The sequence below is a fragment of the Vulpes lagopus genome, chromosome 10 (assembly GCF_018345385.1).
Source record: "Vulpes lagopus strain Blue_001 chromosome 10, ASM1834538v1, whole genome shotgun sequence".
Lineage (NCBI taxonomy): Eukaryota > Metazoa > Chordata > Mammalia > Carnivora > Canidae > Vulpes > Vulpes lagopus.
The window spans coordinates 9,768,007-9,785,893 of record NC_054833.1 but is presented as its reverse complement, the minus strand read 5'-3'; the positions used below and the strand labels follow the sequence as shown (position 1 = coordinate 9,785,893).

The 17,887-nt window shown below is 37.4% G+C and overlaps 1 protein-coding gene across 1 annotated transcript in view; it reads left to right on the top strand.

Annotated features, from left to right (window-relative positions):
* CAP2 (cyclase associated actin cytoskeleton regulatory protein 2) overlaps positions 1–17,887 on the top strand; it is a 146,474-nt gene that overhangs the window by 45,581 nt on the left and 83,006 nt on the right. Inside the window, exon 4 of the mRNA XM_041771023.1 lies at positions 12,688–12,765. Coding sequence (XP_041626957.1) covers positions 12,688–12,765 — 78 coding nt within the window. The remainder of the gene's footprint in view (positions 1–12,687; positions 12,766–17,887) is intronic.

The following is a 17,887-nucleotide window of genomic DNA, read 5'->3' as shown; positions in this document are numbered from 1 at the left end:
TGTGAAGTTCACAGTCCAGAGGCACAGGCTCACTAAAAGACAGAGACTTAATTGTAGGATTAAAGTACACTTCCTTGTCTTGCCTCCTCAGTACATTACTAAAGTCTTATTTACAGCAGTTTCTTTCACTGAGAACATTATATTTGGCTATCAAAAAATTACAAGGCAGGACACCTGGGTGGCTCAGTGGTTGAAAATCTGCTTTTGGCTCAGGGCATGATCCTGAGTCCTGGGATCGAGTCCTACGTTGGACTCGAGGAACCTGCTTCTCCCTCTGCCTATGTCTCTGCCTCTCTCTTTGTGTCTCTCATGAATAAATAAATAAAATCTTTCTTTATAAGTTTTTTAAAAATTTATTTTTAAAAAGTTAACGTGTGCATAAAAGGAAACTGAAAAACACAAGAAGCAAAGAACAAAGTCATCCATAATCACAAGCAGTGTACAGTTTGACTTCTAGATCCCGTGTGTGTATCTAAGCAAGTAAGCATTTTAATGTAAGATCGTACAGTTATGTATCATGCTTTTTTTTTACACACCATGAGTATTTACCATGTCTAAATCCCCAGACTATGAGTATTTTGATGACCAAGAATACCCTACACCAACTCCATCTGAAAGAAAAAAATGTAAATAAATAAAATCTTTTTAAAAAATTACAAGGGGCACCAAGAGGCAAAAACAGAATTTGAAGAGACAAAGCAAGCATTGGAACCAAACCATAGTAGTGATGTTAGAATTACCAAATTAGGAATTTAAAAGAACTATGATTAACTTGTGAAGGGCAGTAATGGAAAAAATAGTATGCAAAACCATATGGACAATAAACAGAGAGACAAAAATTCTAAGAAGGAACCAACAAGAATTCTAAAGATTAAAAAAAAAACATTGTAACAGAAGCAAAGAATGACTTTGATGGCCTTATTAGTATACTGCACACCATTGAGGAATCTTCAAAAAACAAAGAGAACAAAGACCAAGCAAAACAGAATAGAATATCCAAGGACTGTGGGACAACTATAAAAGGTGTAACATATGTGTAATGGGAATATCAGAAGGAGACTAAAGAGAAAGTAATAGAAGTATTTGAAACAATGATAACTGAGAATTTCCCCCAAATTAATATCAGAAACCAAACCACAGATCCAGGAAGCTTAAGGAATACCATGTAGGATAAATACCAAAAAACTCACACCCCAGTGTATCATTTTCAAATTATAGAAAATCAAAAACAATGAAATAATCCTGTTAAGAAGCCAGAAGAAAACACATTTTCTATAGAGGAACAGAGATAAGAGATACATCTGACCTCTACTCAGAAATCATGCAAGCAAGAAGAGAGTGGGGAAAATTTAAAGTGGGAAGAGGGAAATATTTAAAGTGTTAAGACAGGGATGCCTGGGTGGCTCAGTGGTTGAATGCCTGCCTTTGGCCCAGGGCATGATCCTGGAGTCCCAGGATCAAGTCCTACATCAGGCTCCCTGCGTGGAGTCTACTTCTCCCTCTGTCTGTGTCTCTGCCTCTCTCTCTCTCTCTCTCTCTCTCTCTCTCTGTCTCTAATGAATAAATAAATACAATCTTTTAAAAAAGAAAAAGCATTAAGAGAAAAAAACCTATCATCCTAGAATTTTGTATCCTGAAAAATTATCCTTCAAAAGTGAAGAAGTACTTTCTCAGACAAAAATTGAGGGACCTTGTTACCAATAGACTTGCCTTGCAGGAAATGTTAAAACAAGTTCTTTAGAAAAAAAGAAATATAATATAATTAGCTCAGAAGCTTATATCTATATAAAGAACATTAAACAAGGAATAAATGGAGTTGTAAAATAAAAACTTTTATTTTTCATATTCTTTTTTTTTTTAAGATTTATTTTTTTACTCATGAGAGACACAAACTGAGAGAGAGAGGAGCAGAGACAGATGGAGGGAGAAGCAGGCTCCTCGCAGGGAGCCTAATGTGGGACTTGATCCCGGATCCTGAGATCCTGACCTGAGCCGAAGGCAGGCTTCCAACCGCTGAGCCACCCAAGCACCCCTATTTTTCATATTCTTGATCTAACAGATAACAATTTGTTCAAAATAATAGAGATAGTGTATTGAATTATGTATGCTTATGTATATGTCATATATATGCACATGTATCTATCTATCTGTATATATATGTGTGTGTGTGTGTGTGTGTGTGTGTGTGTGTGTGTGTGTGAAATATCACTGAATGACAGCAGTGATACTCAGGACAAGATGAAGAGATTAAGATTATTTTGTCATTTTAAGGTAGTTCTGCTCCCGTGAAGTGGTATAATGCTACTTGACAGTGGATCTGGATTAATTCTAAATGTATATTGCAAACTCTTGGGCAACCACTTAAAAAGGGGGAAAAAAAGTATAACTGATATGCTAAGAAAGGAGAGGAAGTGTAATCATCTAAAATGCTCAATTAAAACCACAGAAGGCAGAAAAAGAGTAGAAGACAAAAATAGGAACAAATAACAAGGGCAACACATGGAAACTAGTAATGAATATGGTGGATATTGATCCAACTATAGCAGTAATCTGAATGTCAATGGTCTAAATGCAGCAATTAAAAGATTGTCAGAGTGGATCAAAAAACACAACCCAACTACATGTTGTCTACAAGAAAGCCATTTTAGGTATAAAGACACATATAGGTTAAAAATAAATGTATGTAGAAAATATACCATGCTTACACTAATCATAAGATAGCAAGAGTATCTGTATTAATTTCAGACAGAGAAGACTTCCATGTAAGAAAAGTTACCAAGGGATAAATAAAAGCATTGCATAATGATAAAAGGTTCAATTATCCACAAAGACGTAAAAATTCTCAACAGTGCATAACAGTACACACTGAACAACAGAGCATCAAACTAATAAAACTGCAAATCCACACTCCATGGGAATGTTAACCCAATATCACAGTTGGAGACTTCAACACTTCTCCCTCAGAAATGGACAGATCTAGCAGGCAGAAAATCAGTAAGGATTAGTTGAACTCAACAACTCCATCAATCAACTGTATATAATAGACATCTATAAACTATCCAACAACAGCAGAGTACACATTTTTCTCAAGCTCGCCTGTAACATTCACCAAGATAATCACATTTTGAAACATAAAACACATCTCACCAAACATAAAAGATAGAATTCATACAGTGTCTCTGCTCTTAGACAACAGTAAAATTAAACTAGAAATTAATGGCAGAAAGATAACTGGAAAAATATTCCATATGTGGAAATTAAACAACATGCTTCTAAATGACATGAGTCAGATGTTAAAAATTATTTTCAACTTGGATGTTAACCAAATTTATTGTGGTGAAATTAATATCATGTTATATGTTTGTACATCAATTAAAAATATTTTGAACTAAATGTAAATGAAAACATAAGATCAAAATTTGGAGAACACAATGAAAGCAGTGCTTTGAGGGAAATTTATAGTATTGAATGGATATATTGGAGAAGAAAAATCTGAAGTCAATAATCTAAGTTTCCACCTTACAAAACTAAACAAAGAAGAGAAGAAATAGTAAGAATTAGAATGAAAAACTGATGCAATTAAAAACAGGAAGTCAATAGGGAAAATCAACAAAACCAAAAACTAGGGTTGGTTTTTTTTTTCTTTTTAATGATCAATAAAATTGATATGCCTCTAGCCAGGCTAACAAGGGAGGGAGGAGAGAGGACACACATTGCTAATGTCAGAAATGAAAGAAAGACTATTACTACAGATCCCACGGAAACTAAAAAGATAATAAAGAAATACTATGAACAATTCCATGCCAACAAATTTGATAACCTAGATGAAAGGGACCAGTTCCTTGAAAGACCCATCCACCACATCTGCCAAAACTCACACAAGAAGAAACAGATAATTTGAATAGGCCTATATCTGTTAAAGAAATTCAATTATTAATGAATAACCTTTTAAAAATAGAACCCAGTGGGTTCACTGGTGAATTCTACCAAACATGTAAGGAAGAAATTATGCCAATTTTCTACAATCTCTCTCAAAAGATTGAAGCAGAGAGAATACTTCCTATATCATTCTATGAAGCTAGTACTACCCTAATACCAAAATAAGATAAAGATATTATAGGAAAACTACAGACCAATATCCCTCATGAACATAAATACAGAAATTCTAAAAAGTATATTAACAAATTAAATCCAAAAAAGTATAGAAAGAATCATACTCCATGGTTAGGTGGGTTTTTTCCCAGGTATGCAAGGCTGGTTCAGGATTCAAAACTCAATTAATATGGGGCACCTGGGTAGCTCAGTCAGTTAAGCATCCAACTCTTGGTTCCAGCTCAGGTGGTGATCTCATGGGTCATGAGATTGAGCCCCAAGTCCAGCGCCCCACTCAGTGGGGAGCCTGCTCGAGGATTCTCTCCCTTTGCACATGTGCATGACACACTCTTTCTCTAAAATAAATATTTTTCAAAATCAATTAGTAGAATCTATCCCACTGCAGACTAAAAAAGAAACATGATATGGTCATATCAAAGATGCAGAAAAAAACTTTTGACAAAATCCAACACCTGTTTGTAATAAAAACTCTTGATAAACTAAAAATTAGGGTTGGTTGACAAAGACTCAACTTGACAAAGACTACCTACAAGAATCCTACATCATTCTTTTTTTTAAAAGATTTTATTTATTTATTCATGAGACACACGGAAAGAGAAGCAGAGACACAAGCAGAGGGAGAAGCAGGCTCCCTGTGGGGAGCCTGATACAAGATTTGTTCCCAGGATTCTGAGATCCTGCTCTGAGCCAAAGGCAGATGCTCAACCACTGAGCCACCCAGGCACCCCTCCTACATCATTCTAAATGGTGAAGAAACTCAAAGCTTTCCTACCAAGATCATGTACAAGGCAAGGATGTCCCCTGCCCACACTCCTTTCGACCTCAAACTGTAAGTCTGTGAAATACAGTTAGGCAAGAAAAGGAAATAAAAGGAATACAAAGTGGGAAGGAAGACATAAAATTGTCTTTTATTGCAGGTGACATACTCATCATCTATATAGAGAATCCAAAAGAATCAACCAAAAAAAATCCTCTTAGAATTAATAGGCAATTATAGCAAGCAGCATTTGTTAGAGTTTGTTACAAATGCAAATTCTCAGGCTCACCCAAACCTACTGAATCTGAAACTTAGGGGGATAGGGCTCAACAATCTGTTTTAACAAACCATTCAGGTGACTATAATGGACACTTAAGGTTGGGAAGTACTGATGTAAGCCTTCTTTATGGTTCCTAATATGTCAATCCAGATGCCTATCATAATCTGACTTTATAGAATTGATGCTAACATTCGTTTTTACAAAATTAGGCATCTTTTTTTTCAAATATTTTATTTATTTATTCACAAGACACACACACACACACACACAGAGACAGGCAGAGACATAGGCAGAGAGAGAAGCAGGCTCCATGCAGGGAGCCCGATGTAAGACTTGATCCCAAGACTCCAGGACCACGCCCTGGGCTGAAGGCAGGCACCAAACTGCTGAGTCATCCAGGGATCCCCTCTTCCATTTGTTTTAAGCAAATTGTGAAGTGGTAAAATTTGTCTTCATTATCCTATACCTCTTTTCATCAGTCCATTTTCTTATTTTGCTTTTGTCTCTCAGCATCTCTTTACTGCTTCATAGGCTGAAACTCAAGGAACTTCTCTTTTAGGGTTACAGGCCCCTAATAAGGGGTCCCTGAAGAATAAAATCTAGAAATACAGTATCTCTAATTGTAAAACATAGGGCATTGGGCAGATTAATTAGGGAGGATTGTGGGAATGGCATTGACCATGACCTTTCCAAAGCCCACATATTGCACCCAAAGAGCAGATGCCCATTTCCTTGACCTTAGATAAGGTGGATCCCCTTCCCTTCAGTGCCTAGGTCTGAAGAAGAAGGTTGATGCTGTTTCAGAAGATCTGGAAATCCCTTCATCACAGGTACCCTGGCTGGGTACTTTCTCATCTCCTCCCATGTCTCTCCTACACCATTCCCCGAGTTGTACCTGTCATTTTTCATCTACATGGTATTTTGTAGACTGTGGCATTCCCAATGAAACAATGCAAAGATTAGATGAGTATTTAGAGATCACTTGGGCTTCCCTAGGGAGCCAGCTCTCTCCCAAAGGGATTAGTTGGAAATAAGTCATATTTGGCTAGTGTCTGCCAGTCTCAAAGTTTGTTTTAAACTAATTACCAAAATTCATTCTCTTACTTTGTCTCCTAGGAGCACAAAACAAGGTGGTTCACCATTCCATCTATCCAAGAATCCCAGTGACCTAAGTGATAACTGATCGAGTTTAAATAAAATGCATAGCCTTGGCTCATGCCAAAGTCTCCCTTTCCTCTCTGCACACACGTGCTCACAGGCAGATAGATGCACATACACACCCACAAAGGTCACTGAGGCTCTCTGAGCCCTGCACACATGTGATGGACAAACTCAGCAAAAACCCTCAATTATTTGTTGTTACTGAAAATCCCTACGTTTGGCTTTTTCTTTCACAATGTTGAATTGCCTGAGTGAGCCAAATTCTCCCTTTCAAGTTATCAGAACTCAGCAGGTTTAGTAAAATTGCTCCTAAATAGGATGCTGTCTGGTTGAGGGGACTCACAGAACTTTCCTGTAGAAGCAGGTGGGTCAGAATATCTCGAGTGTGGATTGAAAATCCTTTGAAACATGGGCTCATGAGGTTAAACATGAATGTGATTTACAGACTGCTAATTATGTCCAGAGTTCCAGGGAACTGGAAGAAGAAATCTTCCTGAATTATTAGAAAGATTACATAAGCAAAGTGAAAGGGAGCATTGAACTAGGTGTCTAGGTTTTAAGCCATTCTCTGCTCCAACCTCTGCCCCTCTTATCAAGTGAAAAGCTGTTTGGGAGAAGGACTCTAATGAATGAAATTGGCTATTTTGCTAATCGGACCACCAGAAAATTACTCCACTAGCACCGGCCAAATATTCTTTCTAGGGAAAGTAAAAAATGCTAATGATAGTATTCATCTTGGTAAAACTACAAAAATATTGCCAGTGCCACTCTGAACTAGCAGTTTTAACTACAGAAGTCAGATAATCCTAAATTACTGTTCCACAGCAACTATAATTCAGTCACCTCTCAAGGCTTGTCATAGATGAGGACAATACCTCTGTATTATTGTGGCCAGGAGAAATGCAATTATTTCTATCCGAGCTGTGGAAAGTTGTATTTCATTTTCTTTTTGGAAATGTGGTCGTTAGAGACTGACAAAAGTCCTACTGAACCATTGAAAATACACATTTTGATACATGGATGAACATTCATGCAGCTTAGAACTTTACATTCATAAGGCCATAATGGTCTCCAGGAGGGTAAATACTGAAAATCTTCTATTTGTCCCTAAGGAACATCCAAAATTTGAAATTTTGAGCAATATAATCCTAGCAGTCAGGGTACCAGGACAAATAGAAGAGAAGCTGGCATACTCTAAAATGGAAAATATACCCTCACTTAAATATTCACAAGTCTTATTCTATTATGTTGATGATGATTGGATTTGTTGTTTTAAATGTAAATGATATAAGGATCTTGGTTTGATCTGAAGCTTTTTTTCTCAGTGGAAAAAAAAAAATCCTTGAATGAGAAAGAGAAAAGTTAGAAACAAGATTAAGGTGCTCATTTCAGTAAAAGTTTTGGAAAAATTGTCAGATATCAGAACACATTAATGAAATGGAATGACAAAAACCAGTCACCTCCCCCACACTGTAGTCACTTTTATTCAACATAGTTTTGGAAATCCTAGCCATAGCAATTGACAAGAAAAAGAAATAAAAGGCATCTAGATTGGAAAGGAAGAACTAAAACTGTCACTATTTGCAGATGATGTACTACTATATAGAAGACTCTAAAGACTCCACCAAGAAACTATTAGAACTGATAAATGAGGGGCACCTGGGTGGCTCAGTGGTTGAGCACCTGCCTTTGGCTCAGGTCATGATTCCGGAGTCCTGGGATGAGTCTCACATTAGGCTCCCTGTGGGGAGCCAGCTTCTCCCTCTGCCTGTGTCTCTGCCTCTCTCTCTCTCTGTCTCTCATGAATAAATAAACATAATCTTTTTTAAAAACTAATAAATGATTCAGTAAAGTTGCAGGACACAAAATCAATGTAAAATCTATTGCATTTCTAGACACTAATAATGAAGTAACAGAGAAATTAAGAAAATAGGGATCCCTGGGTGGCGCAGCGGTTTAGCACCTGCCTTTGGCTCAGGGCGCGATCCTGGAACCTGGGGTCGAATCCCACGTCGGGCTCCCGGTGCATGGAGCCTGCTTCTCCCTCTGCCTATGTCTCTGCCTCTCTCTCTCTCTCTCTGTGACTATTATAAATAAATAAAAATTTAAAAAAAGAAATTAAGAAAATAATTCCATTTACAACTGCACCAAAAAAAAAAAGAATAAAATACTTAGTAATAAATTTAACCAAGGATTAAAATACCTGTACCCTTAAAACTGTCAGACATTGCTGAAAGTAATTGAAGATGACACAAACAAATGGAAAGCTATACTGTCCTCATGGATTAGAAGAATTAATATTAAAATGTCCATCCTACCTCAAGCAATCTACAGTGCAATCTCCATCAGAATACCAATGACATTTTTCACAGAACTAGAAAAAATAATCCTAAAATTTCTATGGAACCACAAAAGACCCTGAATTACCAAAGTAATATGGGGAAAAAGGAACATAAATGGAAGTATCACAGCCCCAGATTTCAAACTACACCACAAAGCTGTCATAATCAAAACAGGATGGTACTACACAAAAACAAACACATAGACAATGGAAAAGAATAGGAAGCCCAGAAATGAATCTACACGTACAGGGTCAGTTAGTCTATGACAAAGGAGACAAGAACATACCATGGGGAAAAGATGTCTCTTCAATAAATGGTACTGGGAAAACTAGACAGCTACATGCAAAAGAATGAAAGTATAGCACTTTCTCACACTATACACAAAAATAAAATCAAAATGGATTAAAGACCTAAATGTAAGACCTGACACCATAAAACTCCTAAAAGAAAACATAGGCAGTAAGCTCTTTGACATCAGTGGTAGCAATATTCTTTTGAATTTGTCTCCTCAGGCAAGGACAGCAAAAGCAAAAATAAACAAGTGGGACTATATCAAACTAAGAAGTTTCGCATAGTGAAAGGAGCAATCACCTACTGAACTGGAGATATTCGTAAATGATGTATTGAACCAGGGATTAATATCCAAAATACATAAAGAACTCATACAACCTAATATAAAAAAGAAACAAAAACAATCTAATTTAAAAATGGACAGAGGTCTTGCATAGCATTTTCCAAAGAAATACAGATGGCCAACAGGCATATGAAAAGATGCTCAATGATTACTATCAGTAAAATGCAAGTCAAAACCACAATGAGATATTACCTCACACCTGTCAGAATGGCTATTATCCAAAAAAACAAGAAATAACAGGTGTTGGCAAGGATGTAGAGATAAAGGGAACCCATGTGCAGTGTTGGTGGGAATGTAAGTTGGTGCAACCACTGTAGGAAACAGTGTGATCGTTCCTCAGAAAATTAAAAATAGAACTGTCACATGATCCAGCAATTTCGGGTCTAGGTATTTATCCAAAGAAAATGAGGACAATAATTCAAAAACATATTCACCCCACATTTATCACAGCATTATTTATACAATGTGGAGCAAATTGTGGTTTAGGATATTAAAAATATTCCTAAAAGAATGAGTAGCACTCCAGTTCTCAAAGACAGGATGTCACCTCACTGGACATCCCTCTTCTGTCCCATTCTATCAGGCCCTTAAAGAGTTGATAGAGCACAAATACTTCATTTAAATGGAAAATAAGTCAAACCCCAATGCGGTAGCAAAGGATTCATAGAATCAGTTTTATAACAGCTGGAAGTAATGGATCAGAAAGGAACATAGCATGCAAAGGGAAGGCATGGGCTCACACTCAAAGAAAATAAAATGTAAGGAACAGAAACAGATTCCTCACAATTGGTTTAATAAGAGTGTAAGTTACACTGTCAGAATTAATAAGAGTATAAATGTATTTTTAATAGCTTAAGGACAAGGTGATAAAACAATAAGAGTGAAATGCAAAGGAAATTGAAAGGCTAACAAATCAGGCACTGGGTAGCTCAGTAGTTGAGCGTCTGCCTTTGGCTCAGGTAGTGATCCTGGGGTCCTGGGATCAAGTCCTGCATCAGGCTCCCTACTTCTCCCTCTGCCTATGTCTCTGCTTCTTTTTCAGTGTCTGTCATGAATAAATAAATGAAATGAAATGAGATGAAATGAGAAAGTCTAACAAATCAAGAACAAAAATGACATTCATGCAAAAATGATACAAATTAGCAATGTGAATATATATGAGATCCTATTGAAAATCTGTTAACTCACAATAGAGAATAGTATCCATGTGATCACAGTAAATACAGTTGAAAAACAAAGAAATTGAAAACAGAGAATATAGAAGATATTAAGACAGTCAAATATTACACAATCTCTGGATAATAATTGGAGTCCCTGAATAGAGATTCTAAGAAGTGAAACAGAGGTATCTTGAAAATATCTTTCAAGAAAATTTTCCTAGAAATGAATGAAGGACCGAACCTACTCCAGTAGATATGATATAAAATGCTCAAAACACAAACACATCATGGTTAAGGTGTTAAACCCTAAAGATAAAAAAAAAATTCTTCAGGTGTCAAACTAGAAAAAGCTAATTTTCTGCAAGAGGGAAAAAAACCAAGCTGGCTTCAGATTTCTCCGTTGCTACATTTAGTGCCATGTTATCTGAAAGCCGATGAAGAATGTTACCCAAGGAAGTTATGTTCAGCCGAGGTGCTGTTAAAATAGAAAGACAACAGGGAGATGTGTCCAGACTTGAAGAACTAAAAGCAGCTTTGAGATCTTTTTGGAAAAAAGAATCAATAATGAGGTTCAGCCAATTAAAAAAAAAATCAAAATAATCCAGAAATGGAGACGTCATGGCAAAATGACTGGTAAGAACCAGGAGGTGTGTTTAAGTGTAGAGCTAATCCTGAAGTCTGTGGATTAATGTTACAGCTAGACTATAAATGCTATGAATTAAGCAAAATAAAAAAACTAAATATATGGAAGATAAGGGGTCAGAGATAGAAAAAAATGTAGAAACATACTTATATTCTCATCTTTATCAGCAAGGAGTCAATCAATATTGTCTGAAATGATACCAGGTGATTTAAAATGCAAATACATAATTATTTCAATCTCTTCATATTTTACTTCTATTTTTTTACCTTGGAATGATCATTTAGGACATAGTAATTATTACAGAGCAGAAACTTTTAAGTTAACCAATTCCTTCTCCTTCATCTCTACTATTCAACACAATTACTATTTATACTCTTTATTTTAAAGAAATGGTACCTCTGGTCGGTCCCATCTTATAAAAGTCTCTGAGCATATATATCTTAAAAGGTGGTGCAGTGATGTTCATCTATTGTTAATAAAGATTATTTCTGGGTTTTGAGGCATTTTTAAAAATTTTAATGTTTGTGACTTTCCGCATTTAAAAAAGTTTTCTAAATCATTACTCTTTGTCTTATGAAAACAGCTGCATGGATTTTCTTAAAAACTAGAAAATGTGTGCCAAAAATGGTCATTTGTGCATGATACAAAAATTTGGAATTATTTTCTTATTGGTACTCTTCTGTAACTTTTTAAATTTGAAAAATTAAAGAATTAATAGTTAAGTATAAGTAGAGAATGAGGATAGAGCATATGATGCTGTGTATCTGAAACATTCCCTCCTGCACGAGTGACTGGGGGGTTCAGTCCAGGTAGCACTGACATCTCTAGATCTGTCTTAATAAATAGTTGTGGAAGCCGCTGGTTCACAGTAAACATGTTTATGGGGATGACTTAAGGGACAAGTTTCTTTCCACTATAAGGCATGGAAGTGGTTTGGGCACACTGTGAACAAGGAGAGGAGAAATACTCTCTGAAAACAATTGCACTTTGGGGCTCAAACATTTTTTAATAACTTATTGAGATATCATTGATACAAAATAACATTCAGTCTTTTAACGTGAACAATTCAGTAGTTTTTAGAAGACTCCCCAAGTTGTGAAACCATCAGCATTATCTTATTCCAGCATCAGCCCCAAAAGAAACCCCCAAAAGAAATCCATTCCTGTCTCCCACCAGCCCCAGGCAACCACGAAAGTCCTTTCTGTCTCTGTAGATTTGCTTATTCTGGACATTTCATATCAATGGAATCATACACATGTGGTCTTTTTTGACTGACTCCCTTCACTCAGCATGTTTTCAAGGGTTACCCACATTGTAGCATGTATCAGCCCTTCATCTCTTTTTAATGCCAAATAATATCCCATTGTATGGATATATCACATTTTGTTTATCCATTCATCCCATGATGAACATTCTGGTTGTCTCTACATCTTGACTGTTGTGAATAATGCTGCTGTGAACATCCATTAGCAAGTTTTTGTGTGGACATATGCTTTCAATTTGGGGTTTATACCTAGGCATAGACTTGCTGGATCATATGGTCACTCTTTGTTCTGAAGCTCAAACATCTAAATTCCCTCTTCCTCTTTCCTCCCAGGCAGAGATGGTGCATAGCGCATTCCAGGCCCAGCGGGCTTTCCTTCTGATGGCCTCTCAGCACCAACAACCCCAAGAGGTAAGAGTGTTATTTTGAGAGGCAGGGCTGTCTAGAGAATGGACAATAGTGTAAAACAGACAACATGGAAGCAGCAGAACCATTCACTCTGAGAGAGATCCCCAAAATGAGATGTAGAGCACATAAGTCTGTCTCTAATCCAGGTCATGGTATGGAACATTTCTTTTGCTTCATAATCTTGTTATGGCCAAATTCATACTGTAACAATTGATATCACCAGTTTAAAGGGTCAATTTATTTATGTCATCTGCAGCCTATTCTTTTCTTTTATTGAAGTATAGTTGACACATACAATGTTATAGCAGTTTCAGATGTATAGCATAGTGAATTGACAATTCTATACATTATGCAGTGCTCACCATGATCAAGTGTAGTTACCCTCTGTCATCATGATAAAGAATATGTAATGAGATAGATAATTGGATAGATAGATAGATAGATGGATAGATAGATAGATAGATAGATAGTAAATAGATATACACACACCATGGAATATTAGCCATAAAAGAGAATGTAGCCTGTTCCTTTTACTAGTCTCACAACCGTTTTATAACCAAGGAAATATTGACTTCTAACTTTTAGCTCACATTTTGTGCTATTTTGTTATTAAAACCTATTCACATCTATAGATTATATGTATGAATTTGATTAGCTCCAGTTTCATAGTTAGCACAGATAGGCTAAGTGCTTGTTAAATGTATTGTATGTGTGGATCATTTAGAGAGTGTCAGTGCAGTTTCTAACAACTTTTAACCTACCATAACATTGCCATATAAGGCCCAGAGTAAACTTTAATATAAACATAATAGTGGATGTTAAGAGCAAAGTGGTGGGTTGGCAAGAGTCCTTTTCATTCCCCAGGCTGTTATAAATTTCCCGCTTTCTAAACCCAGCACCCCCCTTCCCCCCTATCCGGCCCAAACTATATCATGTAAATAACATCATCATGCTCTCTACCAAGGATTCCTAATAACAATATTTTGACCATGCTGATTGTGTAGTGAATTAAATTATTCATTAATAAGTAGATCTACGACCAGCATACATTGTTAAATAAGAAAAAAAAATAAGAACTGTTCTTTTGACTGAATATTCTGCATCTGATGTTTGGTGACAACTATATAAATATGAAAGATATTTGGAGTCCCCAGAAATTGCAGTTATATTCACTTACAATGCAAAGGAGCAATAAAGTTTGCTCATCAACTGACCTTGAGGTGAGGAGATTATCCTGGTTTATTGGAGTGGGCCTTAGGTAATTGTAAGGATCCTTATAAGTAGAGGAGAACAAGAAGAGTCATCTGAGAGATGACTCTGATCATTGGACAGAAATCTGATGTCATGCTGCTGGCTTTGAAGATGGAGGAATGGACCACAAGACAAGGAATGAAGCAGCCTGAAAAAGCTAGAAAAAGCAAGGAAACAAATTCACCTGTAGAATCCCTCAAAGGAATGCATTTCTGTTGACCCCATGATTTGAGACCTATTTTGGATTTCTCTCTTTCAGAACTGGAAAATAATATGTTTGTCATTTGTTATACAGTAATAGAAAACTAATATAAGCCCCAGGGAAGTACCACAGCATGGTTACCAGGATGGCAAATGCATAAAAGTCTGACAATGTCATATACTAAGAATGTGAAAAATGTGAAGTGTCATGCTATGCTGGTGATATGTGATAAATTAGTATGTCTTCATTGGAAAAAAAATTTAGAAAAAAGATAATTGGATATTCATTATAATACAATAGCTTAAACTGAATAGCTCACTTTAAATTCTAAAACTCTTGAAATTGAAAAAGTTTTGCTGAGAATCCTGAGAAAGTAGGACTTTGACTTTCAGGGGAGGAAGTTCAGTTCCATAAAGGAACAAGACTCTCACCCTTCATCCTTCCCTGGAACAACCACCTGTGTGCAGTGGAATCACCCAGAATATTTTTTAAAAAATACCAGAGCATGGATCTCACTTCAAGAGGGTCTGGTTTAATTGGTCCAAGGAGTGGTCTTGGCCTTGAGAGTTTTGTGGGTTTATCGGGTAATTCAAACTTGCAGCCAGAGCTGCCATGGATGTATCACTTCCCTCCTGTGAAATGGGGAGTTCGCGTCCAGCCGAGATAGGCAGCTTTGTAAGGATGGAGATATTGTGTGTTCTGCTGTGGATGCATTTTTCTCTGTGGCTTTCTCAATCCCTGCTCCTGATCCCCCAACCCCCTTTGCAAAAGAGAAAACTGAAAAATCACAACGGGATGCATTCTGGAAACAGCCTCAGCCTGGCATTTCTGTGATTAAAGTGGGAAGAGAAGTGATTTCAGTGCATCACTGGAAGTCTTAGAGGCAAGAGCCACGACTTTCCAGGATGGTGCCCCCCCTCAATCCCTTTTTTAAACACAAGAGATCTCTCCAATGGCTCATTAAATATTAGGTAAAGTAGAATAAGCAAGCAAACAAATGAATGCATTGGAACCATGGCATCCCCAAATGAGCTGCAGTTAGGAACACACATGTAGCTGTGCAGATTCCTGAGTGTGACAACTGTAGCTCCCCCTTCTTATGCTACTGCATACATTCTTGATAAAAGGGGGAGGAGTGGATCTGTTCCAGGGGGCTTGTACCCAGGAAATGTTTTCTGTAGCACTCATCACAATGCTCCAAGCGCAGTAAGCTCCGGCAGGATCAGGTTGGCACAATGGAAAGCAATTTTTTGATGTCTACCTCTCTTTGTGTCCCCAACATCTTTACCCACAGCGCTGTCCTAGTTCTTCCACTAGATAGAAAAGCAGATTTAAGAGGTCATCAGTACAGTGGTGAAAACAGTCAGGCCTTGATTTTCCCCATGTACATTCTAGAAGATACAGCATAAAGGAAACCACCATCAAACAGGTGGTATTTCTTATGGGAACAATGTTATAACCATCCACATCTTCCTCTCTTCCTTCTTTCAGGAGAATAAGAACTCCTATAATTTCAATTTACTGGTTTGTGGCAGTGGCTCCCAAACTTCAGTGTGTATGAGAATCACATCCAGGGTTGTTAAAACACAGACTTCTGGGCCCCTTTTACAGTTTCTGATTTGGAAGGTCTTGGTTAAGGCCCAAGACTCTGCATTTCTTTAAAAAGTTCCCATGTGATGGTGATGCTGGTGGTCCAGGGACTGCACTTGAGAACCTATGGAATGTGGATTGTATTTGCTTACATCTTTAGCTCCAACTTATTTTAGATGCTTCAGGTTGTCATTTCTAGTTGCCTCTAAGTCACTGATTCTCAAACTTTAATCTTCCTTTGAATCACCTGCAGATTTTGTTAAAGTGTCTGGTTCAGTGGATCTGAGGTAGGGCCCGGGAGTGCATTTCTAGCCAGCTCCTGGGTAATGCTAATGCTGCTGGTCTGTTGCTAAACTGTGAGCAGCAAGAATTTAGACATCACCATCTGACATCTCCACAAGCACAAAACCCTGTTCTTTCCTCCTGACATTTCTGTATCAAAGCAGACAATGTTGTGCTGCAGTAACAAACATCTCCAACGTCCTGGTGACTCACAACAGCAGAGGTTAATTTCTTGCCCCCACTTACATGCATATTACAAGGTGGCTTACTTTCTACTGGGTGAGTTACTAAATAGTGACTCCTACCTTTATTTCCTTAGAGTTGTAATAGGGCTCTGAGAGAAAAGGGTAGAAAATATATCTTTAAGAAGAGTTTCAGGGATTGGGAAGGAAGATATATTAGGGCGGGTGGACCTCCCAGGAGAGGTGCCTTCTATCCCATATGAAGAGGGCCACAGTTATGCTGCAGAGCCATAAAGCAATATCAAAGCAACATTAGTGGTCAGTTGTAGCCTTATGGTTGTAGTTTTGATGCCCAAAATTAGAGGTGAGCCCCTGGAAGCTAGCCACCTCCTAAGACACAGAACAGCACTGTTAAAAGACAGGAACCCACAACAATGCAAGCTTGAAAGTCCTCAGTCAACAAATATTTACTAAGTGCATACCATGGGCCAGGCACCTTAAAGACAATAAGATGGGACAGAGCGTGGAGACAGGTAGATACAGATTATTTGGTGGGAAGAGATCTTAGAAATAATCTATTGCAACACGTTAGATTTAAAGGTGAGCCAGGAGAGGTTCAGAGAGAGGGTAATTGGTTTGCTTATTAGTCCCTAAGCTGATGAGATAACCTTGGTCCCCAGAAATCTCGACCACCATGCTTCACACTGCACAGCTGTCTCCAGTGCTCTACACTGTGGCTTTAAGCCAGAGTGCCAGCCTTCAAAGAAACTAAATTTAGTAGGAGGAGGTGACCATCAGAAAGTACAAGTACTTTATATGTATCAATTATAAGCAACTGCCAATCAAGCAAGGTAAACCATTAGTGTTACCAAAATCCAGAGAAGGGATCTCATAGATAAAGGTGAGTGGGAAAGGCATCACAGAGGAAATAAAATGATGATACAAGAGCTTCTGATATAATATTAGTATTACAGTAATATTAATGTTAATAATGTGAATTCAGTTATCACAAACTAAAAAAAAATTTCTGGGTTAAATATGTTTGGGGAGATTCCATACGCTGTTTAGTAAAGAAATATGTTAAGTGTTATTAAACCAATGTTTTGGGATACTTGGGTGGGTCAGCAGTTGAGTATCTGCCTTAGGCTCAGGGCATGATCCCAGGATCCTGGGATTGAGTCGTGCATTGGGCTCCCTGTGGGGAGCCTGCTTCTCCCTCTACCTATGTCTCTGACTCTCTTTCTCTGTTTTTCATGAATAAATAAATAAAATCTTAAAAAAAAAAAAAAAACAACCTATGTTTTCCCAAACTTAATTGACCATGGAGGCTTTTTGAAGAGGGACATGTATTCATGTCCTACAGAAGGCCAACACATCAGTTTGGAAAATGCACATGTACATTTCTTTTAGGCTGTTCAAGATGCTGGATGGGTTGTTGCTTTAGGTGGATTTTAACTATTGAGAGGCTGCGGTATACAAAATTCCAAGCTGGCTCTAAAATTCCTATGGCCTAATGCACATGCCCAGTATAATCCCCTCCTTTTTTTTTTTTTTTTTTTTAGATTTTATTTATTTATTCAAGACAGATACAGAGAGACAGAGAGACAGAGAGAGAGAG